Source organism: Chanodichthys erythropterus, chromosome 15 (genome assembly GCF_024489055.1).
Source record: "Chanodichthys erythropterus isolate Z2021 chromosome 15, ASM2448905v1, whole genome shotgun sequence".
Lineage (NCBI taxonomy): Eukaryota > Metazoa > Chordata > Actinopteri > Cypriniformes > Xenocyprididae > Chanodichthys > Chanodichthys erythropterus.
This window is the reverse complement of record NC_090235.1, coordinates 9395001-9417139: the sequence shown is the minus strand read 5'-3', so window position 1 is coordinate 9417139 and position 22139 is coordinate 9395001. Positions and strand designations below refer to the sequence as shown.

Sequence of the window (22139 nt, the reverse complement as noted above, 5' to 3'; positions counted from 1 at the left end):
CTGATCGTTATGCTTCAGTGTCCTGCAGAGTAAAACCTGTAGTGATTCTGCCATCAATCATTTTATGAAATTACACGTTACAGTCATCTTTTAGTTCTGAATGCCCTTATTTGGGTGAAAAATCTGTCAGAAATGTGGCATCCGGTAAAGGGTCAAAAAATAAATGTTTCGCACAAGATTTAAAAAATGAGCAGTTGAATGAATTTCACATGGAGGGTTTATACATGCTTAGAGAAGTTAGGATGGAGTTATATGCAGGATTTGCATAACCTTTACATATTTCTTCAGACATTTTGTCTCAGAAATGTATAGGTACATGTTTTATTTTTGTTAAAAAAGAGAAAACATAATTTGACTAAACCTCACATAATATTTGAAAGTAATTTTATATATGTAACAAACATTTTATAAAAGGAAACACAAAAGCAGGAGCTGTTTTACAGAAGCCATTTTTATGCAAAAATTCATCAAACATTTAAAAAAAAAAAAAAAGTTAAAACTATTCTTTTGAAAGCAACACAAATAGCAAGCCACCTGTTAAATCATTATTAATATGTGAATATTTCATGTGAAAATTATTAAAAGTGAATTTTACAGTGCACTATTTTAATGCACCAATGAATGAAGATAAAAATTCACTTTGTTTAATATAAACAACATTGTCTGTCCACATTCGAATGCTTCATTACACGATTCAATCCCGTCTTACTTAACACATGCCTTCACATATGAACAGTCATTTGGGTCAGTTTGTGTTTTGTTCAAATGTAAATTTCATTGAGGAATGTTGCTGTTGGAGGGAATGTAAAGGCCTGATGTTAATGCAAACACATGGAAAATTACTCAAATGTAAAATCAAAACTGCAAAGAAAGACTACAAAGATGAGAACAACAACATATCAGGAAACGAGTGACTTTGGCATGAAACATGTTGAGTTCAAATGATTTGAGTTTAAAATTTAAATCTTAAAATTCAAACGTTTCATGAATGTGTTTCTATTACACAAAGGTCTGTTCTTCAGCACATCTACAGAAGCAGTTGTCGGTTATTTGGCATTGCAGCTTTTGCAGAGAATCTTTGTCCCGTCAGGGAAGAATCCAGCGCCAACCAGAGACACCGAACACTCCGAACACTGAAAACACGGCTGATGCCACTGACGATCCTCAAACGAGACGTACTTCCCTTCTCCAAAACCTGAGAAAAACATTATGGTTAATAGAAAAGTCTGTAAACTTAACAGATATTGTCCTAAAATTACCAGTGTCTTTTCTGTTTTTTATGGACTGATTTTTTTCTTACAGTGTAGTTCTGCTAAAAATCATTCACTCAATATTGTTCCAAACCTATATTGTTGTGTAAAACAAAAGAAGTTCTTCAAATATGATACAGTAGGCTTTACAGTGTTAAAACATATAAACAGTCTAGATGTTTGACTCTGTCTTGATTCAGTCAGTTCATGACCCGGTGGATGTGAAACTCTTGAGTCCTCGATGCACAAGCAAAACTATATTCAAACTGACTCAACAGCCTCCAAACACATGACCCTGTTTATGTGACACTGTCTCTTGTTTCAGACAAAGTGTTTCTGTTAGCAGCTGAGGGGACTGGTAATGAAGAGCGCTCTTGTTATAAGGACACATCAACACACACTGACCTGTGATGGGTTTGTCGCAGGCGGCACATTTTTGGGCGTACAGGTTGCTGAAGCACTTCACGCAGTACGGATCTTCACCCTGCGTTGTGAAAGGCTGTCCGGCCAGCTGGACTTTACAACCCGTACACAAGAAACATTCTTTGTGCCAGGGCTCGTCTCTGTACGTAACGCCACCCTGAACCAAGATCTGAGACAAGACCAACAAAATCACTGTCATACAACGAGGTTGGCAATGAAATAAAAGCAAAAAATACTAAATATTTAGATTCATATTCAGATGTGTGTAGTTTAGTTTTCTTTCACCTGTTTGCAGTGGGCGCAGCGTGGGGCGAATCGTCCTTCGTAACAGGGCACGCAGTAGTACTTGCTCTTATCTGGGATGAAGGACTGGCCGCCGATGGGCTGCTCACAGCCGCAACAAACGAAACATTCCTCGTGCCACGTGCAGTCTCCATACTCCAGCCGCTTGGAGCCTGAGAGATCGAAAACATTTCAAACTAACTGATAAACACTTCATCTACACTTAGAGTGAGCAAAGCTACACAACAAAACAAGAAACACAAGAAAGTCAATGCAACTACTAATGAGAGCAGGAGGTCTTCCATACATTTATTGGCATGGGGCATGAAGTACATGGCTTGATTTTGGCGTACGAGATCTGCTACTGCTGCTGCTGAGCAAATACAATCATTTGTCCAGCTTAGTCAAATATATAAAAACAAAGAAAAGGCTGCTGCAAGAATGGTAGAACCCCGTAGCAGATCTCTACAGGTGGTGCTGGGGAGGAGGAAGAGGAGGAGGGATAACAGCGCTTTCACATTGCGCAGCTTGTCAATCGCAGGCTAGGGTACGATATGGTTGCATGGATTTGGAAATACTTCTAATTGGCTGGTTCCATGGCATAGAAAGAACCTATCAGCGATCGGTTAGATTCTCATGCCTGAACTCTGTGTGTATATATATGTATCATGTATTTTTCATAAAATTTTCATTTTAAATATCTAAAAATACAAGATGAGCAAGATAAAACAAGTGAGAACCAATTTTAAAAGAGTGCTTCAATTTAATTTGATCTTGTTTCAAAGATTTGTACATATTTTTACTGGGAAATTACCAATTACCAATTAAAAAGAGGACCTTTCTGCAGTTTAGAGAGCATTTTATTGGACAAACACCCCTGAGTGCAAGATGAGTCATTCATATTTTTTGTCCATTTTGCCTGAAAGGAAAGACTGAAAATTTAAAATGCAAATATTTGCTAAATGTTTTTCACCTTTTAACAGTACATAGGGCAGAATGTATTAATTTGATGGAATATTCCAGATTTTTTATTTTTATTTTTATTTTTTTACAGGTGTTTTACCTGTATTTTGAATTTTGAATATCATTGTGTTGTGCTTTAGGGTTAACGAAATGTCCTAAAATTACTGGATAATGTCATGGTAATTTTTTGTCAGTCCATTATCCGTTTTGTTTGTTTGTTTGTTTGTTTGTTTGTTTGTTTGTTTTTTTACAGTGTACACGTGTTATTAAATAAAAAATAACTTTCTTGTAAAATAATTAATATATAAACAGAATATCATTTAATGAATATAAAACTGAAAAACTTAAACAAGATGTAGAAATATATATATATATATATATATATATATATATATATATATATATATATATATATATCATACGGATGCTGGTCATATAATTAGAATATCATCAAAAAGTTGATTTATTTTACTAATTCCATTCAAAAACTGAAACTTGTATATTATATTCATTCATTACACACAGACTGATATATTTCAAATGTTTATTTCTTTTTAATTTTGATGATTATAACTGACAACTAAGGAAAATCCCAAATTCAGTATCTCAGAAAGTTAGAATATTGTGAAAAGGTTCAATATTGAAGACACCTGGTGCCACACTCTAATCAGCTAATTAACTCAAAACACCTGCAAAGGCCTTTAAATGGTCTCTCGGTCTAGTTCTGTAGGCTACACAATCATGGGGAAGACTGCTGACTTGACAGTTGTCCAAAAGACGACCATTGACACCTTGCACAAGGAGGGCAAGACACAAAAGGTCATTGCAAAAGAGGCTGGCTGTTCACAGCTCTGTGTCCAAGCACATTAATGGAGAGGCGAAGACAAGGAAAAGATATGGTAGAAAAAAAGTGTACAAGCAATAGGGATAAGCGCACCCTGGAGAGGATTGTGAAACAAAACCCATTCAAAAATGTGGGGGAGATTCACAAAGAGTGGACTGCAGCTGGAGTCAGTGCTTCAAGAACCACTACACACAGACGTATGCAAGACATGGGTTTCAGCTGTCACATTCCTTGTGTCAAGCCACTCTTGAACAACAGACAGCGTCAGAAGCGTCTCGCCTGGGCTAAACACAAAAAGGACTGGACTGCTGATGAGTGGTCCAAAGTTATGTTCTCTGATGAAAGTAAATTTTGCATTTCCTTTGGAAATCAGGGTCCCAGAGTCTGGAGGAAGAGAGGAGAGACACACAATCCACATTGCTTGAGGTCCAGTGTAAAGTTTCTACAGTCAGTGATGGTTTGGGGTGCCATGTCATCTGCTGGTGTTGGTCCACTGTGTTTTCTGAGGTCCAAGGTCAACGCAGCCGTATACCAGGAAGTTTTAGAGCACTTCATGCTTCCCGCTGCTGACCAACTTTATGGAGATGCAGATTTCATTTTCCAACAGGACTTGGCACCTGCACACAGTGCCAAAGCTACCAGTACCTGGTTTAAGGACCATGGTATCCCTGTTCTTAATTGGCCAGCAAACTCACCTGACCTTAACCCCATAGAAAATCTATGGGGTATTGTGAAGAGGAAGATGCGATATGCCAGACCCAACAATGCAGAAGAGCTGAAGGCCACTATCAGAGCAACCTGGGCTCTCATAATACCTGAGCAGTGCCACAGACTGATCGACTCCATGCCATGCCGCATTGCTGCAGTAATTCAGGCAAAAGGAGCCCCAACTAAGTATTGAGTGCTGTACATGCTCATACTTTTCATGTTCATACTTTTCAGTTGGCCAAAATTGCTAAAAATCCTTTCTTTGTACTGGTCTTAAGTAATATTTTAATTTTCTGAGATACTGAATTTGGGATTTTCCTTAGTTGTCAGTTATAATCTTCAAAATTAAAAGAAATAAACCTTTGAAATATATCAGTCTGTGTGTAATGAATGAATATAATGTACAAGTTTCACTTCTTGAATGGAATTTGTGAAATAAATCAACTTTTTGATGATATTCTAATTATATGACCAGCACCTGTAAACTAAGAACAGTGACAAAAAATAGGTAACAAAATTACTGAAACTCCCAAATTAAAAGTAAAATGTATAAAAAATATATAAAAAAATTAAAAGCCAATTTAAAATGTTAATAAATATAGTATACAAATAATACTAAAATAACAGTGGAACTCTAGATTCAGCAAAAAGATAACAGAAATAAAGTGAGCCACAAAATTGTTATTTTGATTTCTTGAGGTTTTCAATTTCAAAGGTAAACATCATCTCAGCTTTTATCATTTTTATCTCATACATCATTGCACAATCTGCAAATGTGCTTCTACCTGTCTGCATTGGTTTTCTTCTGAAAAACAGCCTCAGTTGTCGCACTACAGGTTCTTCCTCAAGCGTTTTTATTGTGTCGCGGGTGGATAAGCATGTCTGATAAGTAATTAGTCTTTGTGATGCAGACACTAACTACACATGATGTCACGCTACAGTCTGTCTACACAACTATGCTCACAATTGAACTTGAACGGTCAACAAAAACCTCTCGAGTGGGTGTTTTGTTTCTGAGGCATGCAAAAGCTGTGGGTTGAAAATTCCACATTGGCTGGTATTTCCATAAAATGTATCTGGAATCTGGAAATGCACAAGTTGCAGATGTAATGTACAGGTTTGGTGGGATATGGCTCACCTGATCTCTGTATAATGACCGAGAATGGGCGTGAAAATGAGCCCAGAGGGGGACTGAGACGACGGGTCTGTTTCGAATGAACGAGGGAGGAGAGAGCTGCCACTTTCAGTTTGTAATTTTATCCTTCTGGAACTTTCACCATCTCTTATTTCTCTCTGAAAAGCTCCAGAGAGACAGAGGCAGGCGGCGGAGTGTAATTATGGGTAATGTAACGCCCGAGTGTTGGCGTCAGGCCTGGAGGCGTGTGTGCGAGCGTGGCCGCAGGGTTTCCTCTCTCAGCTGAGCTTGTCTGTAATCACACTGTCACATTTCTACTGCTGCACCCTGATGCCCAATCAAAACTCATTAACTCGGTTTCTGCTTTAGCGGGCAGGGTGAGAAACACACTTAAACGGTCTTTCCTGTTGGATTACATCTGAATGATTTCATATTTGTTGTGTTTTTGTTTGAAGTGTTTGTATGTTTATTTCAACTTAAAAAAGTGTTTGTGCTTCCTTAAAAATGTTACGTTTAGTCAACATGAAATGTGCAGTTGTACTAAGTGACAACTTGGATATTTGAGTTGAACTTTAAGACAACATGAACATTTTTTGATTGATTTTTTTTTTTTTTACAGCGATGAAATATAAGCATATGCATATGTGTGTGTAGATGTACCTGGCATCACAGTCTTGGCGCAGGCCACGCATTTTGAGGAAAACTCACTGCAGTAACACTCGTTACACACCAGGGCGTCTTCCTGACAGGTGAACGGCTCGTCGGCCAGAGAACGGCTGCAGCGCGAGCAGCGGAAACAGTGTTCGTGATAATGCCTCTCCTCATAATACAGCTCCTGAACACAGACAGCACAGGAACACATACAGATATAGATTTAATTCAACTGTATATTATATTAAAAACATTCTAGAAAATCATGCGGTACTTCGTTTATTGAATTTAGTTTAGATCTTGTGACCATGCATGAGACTGACTACCCTGGATAGTTCAAGAAGGCAGATGTGACATGTTGCATGTTGTTCATAGAAATGTGCATTTTACTCTATTTAATCAGTTACATCATCAAATTATGGATCAAAGGTCACTGCAAAGCTGAACAAAAGGTGAAAAGAGGTGACACAGCTGGTTGTGCAGGAAGTTCTATGACCAAAAGCATGTTGAAGCAAAACAGATCTTGCTTTTCTTTGTGTCACTTCCACTACCATGAAAGGAATGGTGTCTACACAATGAAAACATGCTTTACTATCGTCTACTGATGCAAGCTCTCAAAGACCAGACGGCTATAAATACTGAACACAGAACAGAAGCTTCTGTTTAACCTCTGCATGTTTGTCTTAGATCTTCCAGTGATGATGTGAGAAATCAGATCTGAGAGATCTCACCGTCTCTATGTACACTATGTACTCTATGTACACTACTGTTTCTCACAGACATTGAATCAAAACTGAATTGGGTCAAATCCGATAAAGTCATATTAAATCAAATTTGAATCAAAATGAAATTAAAATTGACATGTGAATCAGATTGGATTGAATCAAATTAAAATGAAAACTGAACTGAATCAAATAAAATAGGATTAAACACAACTGGATCAAATCAAAATGAATCAGATTATAATGTAAATCAAATCTAAATTGAATCAGAATAATTCAGATACTATTTTTGCTGAAATCCATCCATCCATCCAAAAGGATTGAACAATACTGAACTGGATCAGTTCACAATGAATCAGATTCCAATGTGAATCAAACTAATACTGAATCAAATAAACTCAGATACTGTGGTACTGAAAACCTACCACAGTTTTTACATGGTACTCTAACAATACTGAACTGGATCAAATCAAATAGGATAAAAAAAATACAGGACTGGATCAAATCAAAATGAATCAGATTCCAATGTAAATCAAATTGAAATTGAATCAGATTATATCAGATGTAGCGTCTGGACCAATCAGCCACACAATTATTCATGGTATTCAATGAATTACCCATAAACTCACTCTCACTATCAAAGTTCTCTGAACTCATCCCCCTAAAACTGCAACCAACATCCCAAGTGTAGCTAGCACACAGGCACAACTAGGTGTCCTGTTACAGTTATATGGTACTTTTATGATCCATAAGAATGCTGTAGAGACTAGTGACTCATCCTTCCTGAGAAGGACAAATAAACTCTCTTAATCCTACGTATTCTCTATATAACCACTTGGGAAATGTATAAACATGTATTCAAGTTTCCCATCTCATGACTTTCCTTTTATAGGCTTTATTCTATGTATTAATTCTCTCTTTTGAACTATTTTGGTATTAATGTTCCATAGTTGCAAATGTATAGTTAACTGAGATCACATTGGCAGCATGCTTGGTATCTACGGACTCCAACTTTCATTTCCTATTTGGTAATTTATGTTACATGTTACTAACTCTGTGACACATTAGTATTATAAGAATTTAGAGGGTTCTTTTCTCATTCATCCAATCCAGTGTCTTATGCTAATATCTTGCTACAGAACAAAGACTCGTAAAACTTCCCTCCGAGGAGGCAACTCCTTATTGGCTCAGACACCTTAAGAGGGTGTGACCTCTTCACCTCTTATATTCACTGAACACAAGATCAAATTTCTCTTCCTGCTCTTCCTCCTCTTCTTCTCTTTTACTGATGAATGCTGACGTCAAGATGATGCTTTAAGAAGCTAGAAGCTTCTAAGGAACCCCAAGCTTGTGCCAGGCCTCGGCCTAGACCTTCCATTCACCAAAGATCCTCTGAATCCAGCCGGTTCTCTTTCGTCAAGAAAATATCAGCAAAGATTCAACAGGAGCCTCCACAAATTGCATCAGGACAGTTTTAATTCAACTTGGAGAGACATGCAAGTATCAAACTTAGTCTCATTATCGGATACATTGAGTATCCTTACCCCTTTTAAAGAAGGGCCTGTTAAAACTAAACTGATGGTTTGCTCAAGGCTGTTGATCTGCTGAATGTCCAACAATGCTGTAACTTCTTGCTTCCTGTACTCTGCTTTAGCCCTCTCTCTCTTGGTAAACTGTATGCATGTATGTGTGTGAATGTTAGAGTAGTTTAAGTGTTTAGTCTAGTTAATAAAGTCTTGTTCATGTCACACGTAAGGTTGTCCGTGTTTTGCGCTCATGTACGGGAGTCCCTATTCATGTCGGTCCTGACTACAGGCTTTTAGTAGAATAAGATTGTTATTTCCCATAACCTGGAAATGAACATTTCTTAGTTAATAAACAATTAACACTGTGTGTTCATTGAACAACAGGTTAATTGATTGTAATATTAATTTTATTACATTAAGTTAATTTTATTGACTGATTAAAATATTAATAATTAATTATAACTAGTTATGATTAATTATTCATATTTATTTTGAGCTAATTTGCTACACAGATACTATTTTTACGGAAATCTATCTATCTATCTATCTATCTATCTATCTATCTATCTATCTATCTATCTATCTATCTATCTATCTATCTATCTATCTATCTATCTATCTATCTATCTATCTATCTATCTATCTATCTATCTATCTATCTATCTATCTATCTATCTATCTATCTAAATAGGATTGAAGAATACTGACCTGGATCAGTTCACAATGAATCAGATTCAAATGTGAATCAAAGTGAAATTTAATCAAATTAAATCAGATACTGTGGTACTGAAAACCATTTATCATGGTATTTACATGGTTTAATTGGAATGTAATTAAAAAATTACAACTGAATCTGATTGAATTACTCCTAATTCAAACCAAAATGAAACTGCCATTTTTACTTCACAAATCTGGAAAATTTAAAAAACTATGATTTTGATGCTCACATTCACCCTCAAAATACACAATCCTTAATGAGGATCTCTGATAGTGACATAATTTTTTTTTACAGAACTGCTTTATAGATGGAATTAACTAATTTAATAATTGATGATCTTTACAACGGATCAACAGCCTAAATGCACAATTTTCCTGTTTATCACTGTATCTGCTTTGAAACAATCTGTATTGTATAAAGTGCCATGAAACCCAACAGTCATGTCATGTGACCTGTGAGTCAGTGATTCAGAGAAGTTCAAACTCAACTGTGTTAAACCTGTTGTATAACAAATGATGTTCTTTCAGCCACATGACCCACAAATCATCACGTCTACGGATGACTGATGAAGAACGAGGGAGAAAAACACAAAGAGAGAGAGCGTGTAGAAGCAGTATTTATGTAGTGTGCATTTCTCCCAGTGGATGTGTAAGTCAGACGGTGGCGTCTGCAGCCTGCTCTGTTTGCATTGGCCGTCTGCCGCACTGCTCTGTCACGCGTGACCAGCTGTGAGGGTGGAAATCTATGACGAATGATACACAGATACATCTCCAGCAAATAGTATATGGAGTGAATTTATGCCTCTGTGTGTGTAAACTCACTGAAGAGCAATCATAAAACACAAGAACACACGTCCAAACACTGTACAAATGGAAGCAATTGATAGCAGTGTTTAAAAATACTATGGATGTTTGAAAGTCACTCACACATAAGAACACTTATGTATCAGATAGTATCATATATAAATCATATTAAAAATACCATGGCACTAAATGTTTACCATAGTATTTTACATGGTTCTCCAGGGCATTTTAACCCTTACTGTGGTGGTTAAATGATGCATGTCCTGATTTCACAAAGTTGGACGCATTTCTGGGTCATCATATGAACAATATTCCTGTCTGAACATTTAGTCCTAACCATATCCGAATCCCTAAACCTAACACTATAACTAACCCATCCCTAAAATCAGAGGGAAATTGAAGGTAAATAACATGGCTGTAGAAGCACTTAACCCTAAACCTGACATTACTGTAAACTTATCCATGAAACCTGATTGGTTGATTGGAATGTTGTTCTATGAATCAACATAGGTTATCAGTAAAAAATGTACCCGTGAGTCGTGTTCGATGATCTCTTTGCACTCCTGGCAGGTGTTTGCGTACAGCCGGTCGTAACAGGGGACGCAGTGGGGAACGTCGTCCACCTGAATGTATTTCCTGCCATACAGAGACTCCTTACAGCCGTCACAGTCAAACGGTTCTGACATGATGCTCCGCTCCTCTTTGACTCATACAACACTGTCAGAAGAAACAAGATTTAAATAAAGTTTGAGTAATTATCTCTGAGTCTTTCCACATCAGAAAGAATTATATCGTCAGTTGATTTGGAATAAGCAGTAAACACTTTGTCACAGTAGCCTGGAGGTTTTTAACTAAACAACTGGAGAAAAACTCAGTGTCGGTGGAGAAAAAAGGGAGAAAAAGAAAAAGAGACAGAGAGCAAGAAAGACTGCCAAAGGATACTCTAGGGATCTGAGTCTAGTCATTATCTCTGATTAAATGGATCAGACGGTCATCAGGATCCAGTGGGGAAACAAGCGGTCACATTCTGTATGTGTGTTAAATGTGTGATCATGGCCGACATCCACTAAGTGTGTCCTGGATGGAGCGTGAGAATAAACAGATTCCCACACTGAAAATGCACGGAATCTCATCTCACTTTTCAAAAAGAAACAGCATTCATAATCCAACATATAACATTAAACTTCAGTAATGTGATATATTGCTGATTAATACAAGATATTCAATGAGAAAACACACTGTAAAACTCAATAAGTTCAGAATACTCAAAACATTTGAGGAAACTTATTACCTCAAAACATTTAAGTTAACTAACTTATTTTTTTTAAGTTAGTAGAACTTAATTTTTTTGTGACAAGTGGGGCGGGGCCGAGAGCCATGGAAGTGGAGCAATGCTAGTGTGGTGCACAGGTGTCTCTCATTAACAATCACATCACTGGCATTCCTTCGCTCCCACAGTTCTCAGCCTCGCCCTACTCAAGTACATATAGTTAATTTACATAAACATCACATTCAAATCTTGGTTAAATGTTAGTTAGCAAAAAACACATGCTATTATAATTATCAAAGAGACTGTCAATATATACTTGCATGTATATAATCAAACAACATACAGTATATGTGGTCTTAAAAGTTTTGCAGCCCATCCTCAACCTAACCACACGGTCTACTCTTCACCAGAATGGTAACCCTACAAAACTAACATAACAGAACCCCCTGTCAATCCCAACATAACACAACATTAAACACTAACTTATGTCTCCCTATGTTAATCTTATGCAAAAACACACAAAATAACACTTTATTTCAACATTTAGACAGTCTGATGCAAAGCATGCTGGGAATTAGAAATCTGCTGCAACTAAAACAGTTTAGTTTACTTGAAATATGTCAGTGCTGTGAACTCAAAAGTAAAAGGAAGTTTTAAATACTCATAACTGTTAATTTAACTGAACTAATTTGTTTAATTTAAGTTTGTCCTACTCAAAAGAATTAAGTATTTTGAGCATTAGGGTTTACAGTGCATGTAGGGCGGAACTTCTTTTACGCATTGAAAATTGATTGGATCTTAAAAAACGGGCAAGTGTTTGAGGATGCTTGGGGGGACGAGAGGTCCCCTCGGCCATGTCTGAATGCCCCCGGTCCCAAACGCACAGAGCTATCGGCCCTCAAATATGAAACTTCAATCTCGTGGCCATATTTATATAGGCATATTTATTTATCTAGCATATTTTATAACTTTAGCATACAGTATATGACTGTGACGAGCAGGACGGGCGAGAGCCGTGAGGGAACGGCACGAGGCCGGTGATTCGCGTTTTAACGATCTTCATCCGAGGCGCACCGGCCTCGAGTCTCTCACGGAGGAGCTCCGGAAGCATAAAAGGAGGAGCGACAACAGTGAAGGACGAGAGAGGGACTATTTTATGTTTTATGATGTTTGTGTTGCCGGCAGACATCCGCGAGGGACATTACTTTCGTTTTGTATTTGTTTATTTTGAATTTGAGTTTTGTTGAACATTCGCCGGTTCCCGCCTCCTTCTCCCCATACTTAAGAACAGTGTTACAATGACATATAATAGTCAACATTTGAAGTGGATCAAAAAAGTTCATTAAAGTTGTCCTAAAACCTTCTTCTTAGGACAACTTTGATTAACTTTTTTGATCCACTTCAAATGCTGACTACTGTATTTTATGTAAGATCAATTAAACTTTCTGTGAGAAACTGTGTTTAATTTAGAAACTATATTTTGGAGTTACATGTGGAGACCCCACCCCCTGTTTTGTAGATCTTCTGTCTGCAGCTTAATCTAATTGGCCCTTGCCATAATTTATACCCTCATGTGCATACTTTACAGGTTTAAATTCAGTGGACAATGGGTGGAAGACAGTAAATAAATTAAGACATTCAATGAAACAAGTAACTGACAAACTCCCAGAAGTCTGTAGTTTTTCTCTGCCTGCATCTCTTGTCCCCCCATTCCTGCTTCTCCTCTAGCATTCTTTGTGGGAGTCGTTCTGATTGTAGAACATGCGGTTGGAATGAGATGTAGAACTCCCCGAGGGTCAGGAACATCACAACTCCCTTTTATGACAGTGATATTGCTGTCTCCCCCTCCTTCATATCCTGTTCTCACCCCCAAATGAGTGAACGGCCTTGTAAACTGGAAACTGTTATGAATCACGCTCAGATTCCCCCTAAACCATCTTGTTTTTGCTGAGAAATGACGAGAGCAATGCAGTACAGGACACTGAGTGACTCTTTATATAAACAACAGAACATTCCTTCATGAGCATCAAGAGGTTTACCAGTCACATGTTTGGACACATTGTCATATTATCATTATTTTCCACATTTTACCATAGTAGTTAAGACAGTAGAACTAACACAAATGGAATTGTTGGAATTATGACCAAAACATGCTGCTGCTTTGTCTGGATTCCAGTTCTATTTTCTCTAGACATTCATCAACCAACTTAAGTGTATCCATAAACACTACTAAAGTCATCCATTCCATAAAAAAAGATAAAATAAAAAAATTAAAATAAAATAATCACACATACATAACACTTTTGAGAGAGTTTACATGTACGATCATGATCACTTGATGTGAAAAGCAATTCACTATCCAGTCCAATTCATCTACTAAATAAAATAATTAATAATGCCACACAGAAGTATGGAAGCTTGTTTCCGCCACTGAATAAAAGATAAAAAAGCTAATTGCAACTTTTCATCTCCCAATTCTGACTTTTTTTCTTGCAGTTGCGAGCTTACATCTTGCAATTCTGACGTTTTTTCTCAGAATTGCATTATATAAACTCGCAATTGTAAGTTATGAAGTCAGAATTGTGAGAAATAAACTCACAATTCAGAGAAAAAAGCTTTTTCCCCCTCAGAATTGCGAGATACAAATTTGTAATTGTGAGAAAAAAAATCAGAGTTGCAAGGAAAAAGTCAGAATTGCGAGTTTATTTCTCGCAATTGCAAGTTTATACCTCTCAAATTCTGATTTAGTTCAGAATTCTTTTCCTCAGAACTGTAAACTTGCAATCGCGAGATAAAAAAGTAGCAATTATCTTTTAAATTGTTTTATTCTGTGGGGGAAACAAGCTTCAATAGACAAAGACAGACAAATGTGTAAGTGTTGTGGAATGTACATAAACAGAAAGATGAAAAGAATGTGGGAAACATTCCAAGTAACTTAAGATCATAGGTGACATTACTCCCACTACGCTGACATACCAGCCTTTGTGTCTCATCACGGTAGACGTCTAAGTGACAGCTCATTTCATGACTTAAAAAAGAGCTTCTGCGCGCCTGAGCCATTTTATTCCAGTGGAAAAGAACTGGAAAACTTATCGCAGAACCACGACATATCTGTGCTTTTAGCTCAGTATTATACAGCTCCTATATTAGTACGGCATGCAACTAAAAACTATTTGATTAATCGATTAAGTAATTTGATAATCGATTAATCAATACATTACATATTAACAACCAATCACTGAATGATGAAAATCCACATATAATCTGACATGCATGAACAAAACTCTGATTTTAATGGCATTTCAAAATGTTTCGAAACAACAAAAAGCCATTTGAATCACATTTCTGACTATATTTATCCTCTTTTTCTTTTTTAATGCCTCTCTCCCCTAAAGATCAAACCTGATTTCATTCCAAAGAACGCTTTATAGCTTTCTCCATTACCTAAGCCTGCCATCTAAAGCAGAACATTGGCAAACAACTAATCAAATGAATTCCACAGCATTCCCACATGATTAAACCTGCCTCCACAAGGTGCAGATTAATGACTTTGCATAACAAGGAATATTTTCCAATCCACATGTGAACCCTTGTATCAACAAGACGATCTGAGATGCCTGATGCCGCCCATCCAAAAACAGTACAAACTTACACAGACCCCATGCAATGGCAAATCCAGGAAGGGCGTCTCTGTTCTGGTTCCACCTCATATAGTCCCCAAGCCGCAGGTCTCCAAAGAAACATGCTGCTAAATGATCTGTAAAACCAAACACTAGAACAGCAAAAACTTTCTTTGATTGTGGTTTCCACAGGTATTCTATGTACTGGAGTCCAGCTTATTCACTGCATGAGAAGAAAATATAATGAACTCCTAATTTTACACAAAATTACTCATACTTACTGAAGCACATAGTACGTTATTTAGCAACTGCAAAAGTTTCCAACCCTGTTGTTCAGTGGGTGGAATATTAACCAGTTGTTCTCTCTCTCTCTGTGTGTGTGTGTGTGTGTGTGTGTGTGTGTGTGTGTGTGTGTGTGCACTTTGGTAGTTGTTTGTTTCCTGAGGTCTGTGTGCCAGTGAATTTACTGCTATTGAACACCTGCGGGCCAAATGTCAGTGTAATAAAAGCTTTACATTTCATTCTGAAGTCATTCTAAATGAATTCATCAACACATATTAAACTCAATTCATCCCAGATTTAGAGTACCACAATGAGTATGTCCACTTGCGTGTAAACTTGTACTTAAACTTATACTGTGAATGCATATTTCTGACAGATGTTCAGACTGTGAGTTTCGAAAAAAAGTTATTGAGAAAGACTTGGAATAGATGGCAGGAAAAGTGAGAAAGGCAAAACTATGAAGGAAATTAAATTTTTTTCCATAACAAAAAGAGTAAAGTTAAATCCCATACACTCTTAAAAAAAGTTAATTGGGGTTCTATATTATGGAAGCTTGTTTCCCCCATGGAATAAAACAACTGAAAAGATAATTGCAACTTTTTTTCTCTCAATTGTGAGTTTACATCTCGCAATTATGACTTTTTTCTCAGAATTGCAAGATATAAACTCGCAGCTGTGAGAAATGAAGTCTGCATTTCAAGATATCTCGCAACTTTATAACTCACAATTGTGAGTTTATATCACGCAATTCTTGCGAAATATAAAATCAGAATTGTGGGATATAAACTTTCTCTCAATTGCAGGTTTATATTCTGATTCTCAATTCTGAGAAAAAAAGTCAGAAGTTTGAGATAAAAAGTCGTAATTACCTTTTTTATTTTTTATTCAGTGGTGGAAACAAGCTTCCATACTGTAGAACCCTAGGGTTCTTGACTCAATTTTAAAGAATATTTTATGCCAAAAAGGTTCTATATAAGGAGAAATGCATTATACTTTCATGATAAATAGGTAATTTCAAGTTTTTTTCAAGTGATAAAGTATGTTTTCATAAAATGTAATTAAAATTAAATGTGAATTGAAACTGAATTAATCAATTAAAACTAAATCCATAAAATGATTCCATGATGGAAGCCCTAAAGGTTGTATATATGAATCACCTGTCAGAACCTTTCAAGGTTCCATATAGAACCTTTCTTCTAAGAGTGTAGTTGAAAAGTTAGTAGTTATTAATTCACATATTTCTGACAAATGTTATAGCTGAAACAGTCAGACTGTGAAATAAAATAAAGAAACTGAGAAAGACACGGAATGAATAACATGAGACAAGCAAAACTGGAATTCTGGGAAATGAAGTAAATGTTAATTAAAGTGCAAATTCCAGTCTGAAGAATAAATACCAATTTGGGTTATGAAAAAGATGTTTAGTTTTGAGTCTAATATCTTGGTTGAGATCTTGGGAGTGTTGTTTACTCTTAAGAACAATGTGTCTTCCTGTCATGGGACTTGTTAGAGCCAGCTTCAGATGTTTAGCAAACAACACAGCCATCATATGATGCTTATTAAACATATCTATATGCCAGACAGGTTTTATTATGTGAGAAGAAGGGATTACATTGCTTTCCTTATCCAGTCCTTGGGCATGCTTTTTCAATGCATTGCCTCAAAAAGCCTTCTCTTCTATACACTGATCTTAGACACTGATCCAGGATCACTACATTTGACTGGTAAAACAACCATGTGCTCAATATAATGAACTTTTAATTCTCATCTGTGGTGAATTACAATTCAACAGATTTTTGACCTTCAAGTCCCCTTTATTTATATAGCGTTTTTTACAACGCAGATTGTGTCAAAGCAGCTATACAGTGACAACTGGCAAACTGCACCTTAAAACTAATGATTTCACACATGCTTCAACAACCACAAAAGATTCAAAGCGGTCTTCATATGCAATTTGCATAGCATAGCAACATGTTAACAGCCACTTAGTCAACATAGCAACTGCAAAGCAATGCCCTGGCAACCACTTACACATTTCCTATAAAAATAAAAATTAGATGAAAAAATTTAAATTTTGCCTTGGAAACTAAATGAAATAGAATAAGATTGAACTGAAAAACTAAAAATACTAAAACTAATAATATAGTAATATACAAAAATAACAAAATTACTAAATGTTAAATGAAGATTAAAATGAAAACATAAAATAAAAGCAAAATCAAAATAATAATAAATATCATAATACTACAGTGCACAGCATAAATGAGTACACCCCCTCTGAAACTTCTGAAAGTCAGCAATTACTCAATTACTTAGAAGACATGTTAGGGTTCTTTAGAGATATAATGTTCTGCTTAATCAATTACCAAAGAAGCATGTCAAAAATATTCAGGAAATTAAGATTTTCTTATCAAGGTGATAAATTGTGTAGCAAAAAAAAAAAAAAATCTGGTGTAAGTTTAAGGCAATCTTTGATCAACAGGTAAGCATGTTAAACCAAAACATTTAAAGAGAAGTAATTTCTTGACAATTAAAAGTGTTATATAGCCCACTGAATCATTCTCAGACTTAATGCTGTCAACAATGGAAACACTTGGGAGAGAACTGTCAGGAGACTTATTTCTTAGCACAAAAGAGGACAGTGGTACAAGATGATTACCAAATCATTGTTTTAAGTGTGAAAATATAGCAAAAGTAACACAGAAATTCAAAAACAATGGACTTTTGACAATGCCCCTGATATAATCAGACCTTCATTTTAAGCTTTCATTTAGTGATGAGGGATTTTTTACTACACAAAGAGCAGAAGAAATACCAATCGAGAGTCTCAGAGCCAGCAACATCTATGAAAAGAGTGACTGTTTATCTCACAGAGTAAGAGGCAGCCTGCAGAAATGACATGCATGTTTGTTGTTCTCACTGGAACTTCCTAAAGTCAGTTAGTCATTTCCAAAGCCCATATTTACAAAATATAGATTCTGGGAATCAATACTCTGGTCTCATGAGACCAAATCAATCATTTTGGATCTAACAGCATCCAAAATGTTATGGTGTTGATAGAGGAGGAGTACAGTGAGAAGTGCCTGGTTCCCACAGTAAAGTTCAGTGGTAGTAAAGCTCTTATATTAGGGATGTATGAGTGCTGACGGTGTGAGGGAGTTGTGCTTCATCAATGCTGTTATGTATTCTCACACCATTGTGTAATTTATTACACAAACCTAAACAGAAGATGTTACCCTTTCCTCATTCCCTGCATTGTTGGGCATTTTTTCAACATGACAATGAGGATATGCATTCTCCTTCTGTGGACATGTATTGCACTCAATCTTAAACACCTATTATGCCCCTTTTTACAAGATGTAAAATTGGTCTTGGGTGTCCCCAGAATGTATTTGTGAAGTTTCAGCACAAAATACCCCACAGTTAATTTATTATAACCATTTGAAAATGTCATTTTTTGGGCCTGTTTTAAAAAGAGCTGTTTTGGTGTGTACCACCTTAAATATAAATGAGCTGCATATCCCCGCCCTGCCTTTGGATGAGGGCGTAACTTGCATACCTAAGGCAATAAACAGTCGTTAGAAGCAGAATGGCTGAGAGTGAGAGACCTGCTGTTTTGTATGGCATTCAGCCGTACATGTTTGAACCGGAATCAGACCCAGATGATGAAGAGACTCCGGCAGAAGAAACACAATCGAGAATGGAGCAGGACGTCTCTGAATGGTTATTTGATACATTTATGTACTTATAGAGTTTTAATCGCGTCCCCTTTGCAATTATGGATGTGCAACACACACACACACACTGTGATAATGTTCGCGCAATTTTTTGAAACTACAAACACAAATACTGTGATAACGTTTGCTAAGTACGTTAGATACACACTATACAAACAAGGTTTAAATTATATACACAGACATTCTACGACGACGACAACAACTTTAGAAGCATTTGTTATTGAATTAGCTGACATCGACTGAAATGACTATTTGCTCAAAAACCATTAAATACACTTACTTCTTCTGGAGGTGACGTTGGATCGCGAACAGTAGGCAACGATCCACACTTGAGGATTAACTTTGAAGCAAGACCTGCTTTGAATTGACCCTCGTTCTCAAAACAGTCAGTCAAAAAATGATTCGCGCAAACATAAACGTATTTTGGAATTTTGAGTGGCGCCTTTCCTTCGTAAATAAAATCCATTCACTGCGTTTTCAGTGGCTCTGATGTCGGAAGTAAGTGAAAACTACTATGTTCATTATTACATCCCACAACAGAACACTTATGTTTCTTAGGAGACATTACCGGCTGTCGTTGAAACAATGGAGGATGGTTGACCGATCACCGACGGCGGGGTCTATGCCAAAACCAGATTGTCAATCAAACCACGTGGGTGGGGCTTAGCGCAATTCTACGTCACAGTGAGAGCAATCTTAGAACAGGGCGTTCTGAGACAGTGCTTATGAATTATTGAGATTGTAAAAAAAACACTGGGTGGATTTTTCTCATTCTAGGGTGGTTTTGCTCACACACTGCCAACACACATTTATGGTCAAACACCATGTAAAAGTGAATTTTGCATAATAGGTGCCCTTTAACACTCTTGAGCACCTGTGGGGGATTCTGTAGAGATGAGTTGAGCAACACTCCCCATTAAAGATCAGGGCATTTAAGGAGCTCATCATCCAGGAGTTAAACATGATAGATGTGACAATTTGTCATGAACTTGTTAACTCCCACTGCCGAGAAGTGTCAGAGCAGTATATTCAAAATTAAGGAGGGTATACTAAGTGCTAGAATATTAAACATTTGTTGAATTAAATCTAGGGTGTGCTCATTTCTGCAATCCTTAATTTAAACAAAATTGGCTAATTTACTTATTTCATGGCTATTAATGACATATATTTCTCAGTTTTTATTATGTATATGTTTAATACATTTTAGTTTTTGCCATCTTTCCATGAATTGTATTAGTGATCATAAAGAAAATACATCTTTTGTATTTGATCAGATGCAAAAAAACTGGACGCATCAATGCAAATGTTCTTTCACTCTTCCATTTGTCCTGTTGTCGGCAGACTCAAGTGAGGAGTATTTCAAAAACTGAACACACATCTGTATACTGTATCAGTGTAGACAGCATCAGTGATTATAATGGGCTCTAGTTGCATTTGATGCAATGCGATGCTCACATCCAGTGTAGGCACATGTCAGTCGTTGAGTGAATGAATGCCAGTGGGCGGGGCCTATTGTGTGATGATGTTTAACTATTCATTGATGTTTTTCTCTGGAGGCAGTCAAATGCAAATGTATTTGCCATGTGACGTCACAGATCGTACAATAGGTGTGCTCAACTTGAAGCGGCGCTGTGTAGACCCATCAGTGTATGACATCAAAGTACCGCAAGAGGGGTTAGATCAGTCTGTGCAGCGCCGCTTAAAGTCCAACACACCTAATATCAAAACGAGATGTTTTTTTTTTGGAGATTTCTTAAATAAATGCCTTGTTTGAGAAGGATGTTTTAAGCTTAAAAGCTCAAAGCAAATTTGAATTCTCATGTTATGACCCCTTTAAAAGTCTCATTTTTTCTGGTTCAGTGTGTCTGTAAGCCTAGTGTTCTTTACTGGCAAGTGTCCAGCTATTGTCTCTCTGCCCTGTACCACCCTGTGGGAATGCCACTGTGGTCAGGGCCATGGTTGGGAAGAATTTGATGGTTTCAAAAAGGGCAAACAAAGGCATTTTTCTTCCTAAAAATGGCACATTCCACTCTCCACGCTGAGAAAAACCAGACAGAGTTCTTAGAAGACCAACATCTCTGCCATTTACTCATGGAGAAAGATTACACACAGCATACCAGTTTTTGGGCCAAATAAAAACATTATGTGGTCACAGCCCCCCACTTCCATATACACTCTTCCAATCAGACCCCATAATGACGTGTTTGCTGGATGTGAGTGGAAATATTCCGTTTGGTGCCAAATTCGCTGTATGTCTGAAAGTTGCTGGTGATATCATACACTTAGATGGTGGAAAAACCGATGTGTGCGAGCGTGGACGCCACAGTCGGCTTGCGGATAGAGAATAAATGTCCATGTTAGTCTTAATTACTCTTTTACAAGCCATATTTACCCTGCTCTATAAACAAGCATCATGTTTACCTACTGGCGCCTTCCCGTAACGCCATGTTCAATCCATGCCTGCCATTACAATGAAACCAAATGAGGCAGCTTTTTAAAGAGAGGTTAAAGTTAGTGTTTCAGTATGTAGCAGTGCACAAATAAAGTCAGATATCTATTCTACACAAGAACACAAATGCTGACTGCAAACATTTGGGCCCGTAGTACATACTTAATGTGTAACTCTTTCGGTAACGTATCTATGTACTCAAAGGGGTGATAGAGTACAACTGTGCCACTAAAACAGTGCTGTGCACGATAATTTCCCCTTGGACAACAAAGCAATTCCATTGGTAGACAAAATTTTATGCATATTCGATTGTGTACCAAATTAGGAGTTACAGAAAATTTTGGTAACTCTAATTGTGTAATTTTGGTTACATGTTACATGTAGTTACTATAGTAATTACTATAAATTGTGCATAGTTAAATGCAACTAACCCTAAACCACACCCTATTTCTAACCCTATAGTAAGTATATGTAGTTAATTATTATTACTCAGTACTTACAGTAAATGTATAATTACACTGTAACACGAACACCTTAAAATAAAGTGTTACACTTTATTTTAAGGTATCTTTGGTACACTGTCATTATACATTTAAATACTGAGAAATATTAAGTAAATGTACTTACTATAGGGTTAGGATTAAGGTTTGGTTTATGATTAGTTGCAAGTAATTATGCATAATTTATTGTTGTAACTATAGTAACTGCATGTAACATGTAACAATGACATTAAAATAAAGTGTTACTAAATAAAGT

General features: G+C 36.7%; 1 protein-coding gene across 3 annotated transcripts in view; it reads right to left on the bottom strand.

The window, feature by feature from the left end:
- Positions 1-303: 303 nt before the first annotated feature.
- Positions 304-22139, bottom strand: part of fhl3b (four and a half LIM domains 3b) — a 24198-nt gene continuing 2362 nt past the window's right edge. Inside the window, exons 1-6 of one of the 3 annotated variants that reach the window (XM_067412184.1) lie at positions 15197-15277; positions 10556-10742; positions 6266-6440; positions 1959-2128; positions 1656-1842; positions 304-1195 (exon numbers count right to left, since the gene is read on the bottom strand). In XM_067412184.1, coding sequence (XP_067268285.1) covers positions 1047-1195; positions 1656-1842; positions 1959-2128; positions 6266-6440; positions 10556-10711 — 837 coding nt within the window. In that variant the 5' untranslated portion in view covers positions 10712-10742; positions 15197-15277 and the 3' untranslated portion in view covers positions 304-1046. The other 2 variants (XM_067412182.1, XM_067412181.1) reach the window with 2 other exon arrangements.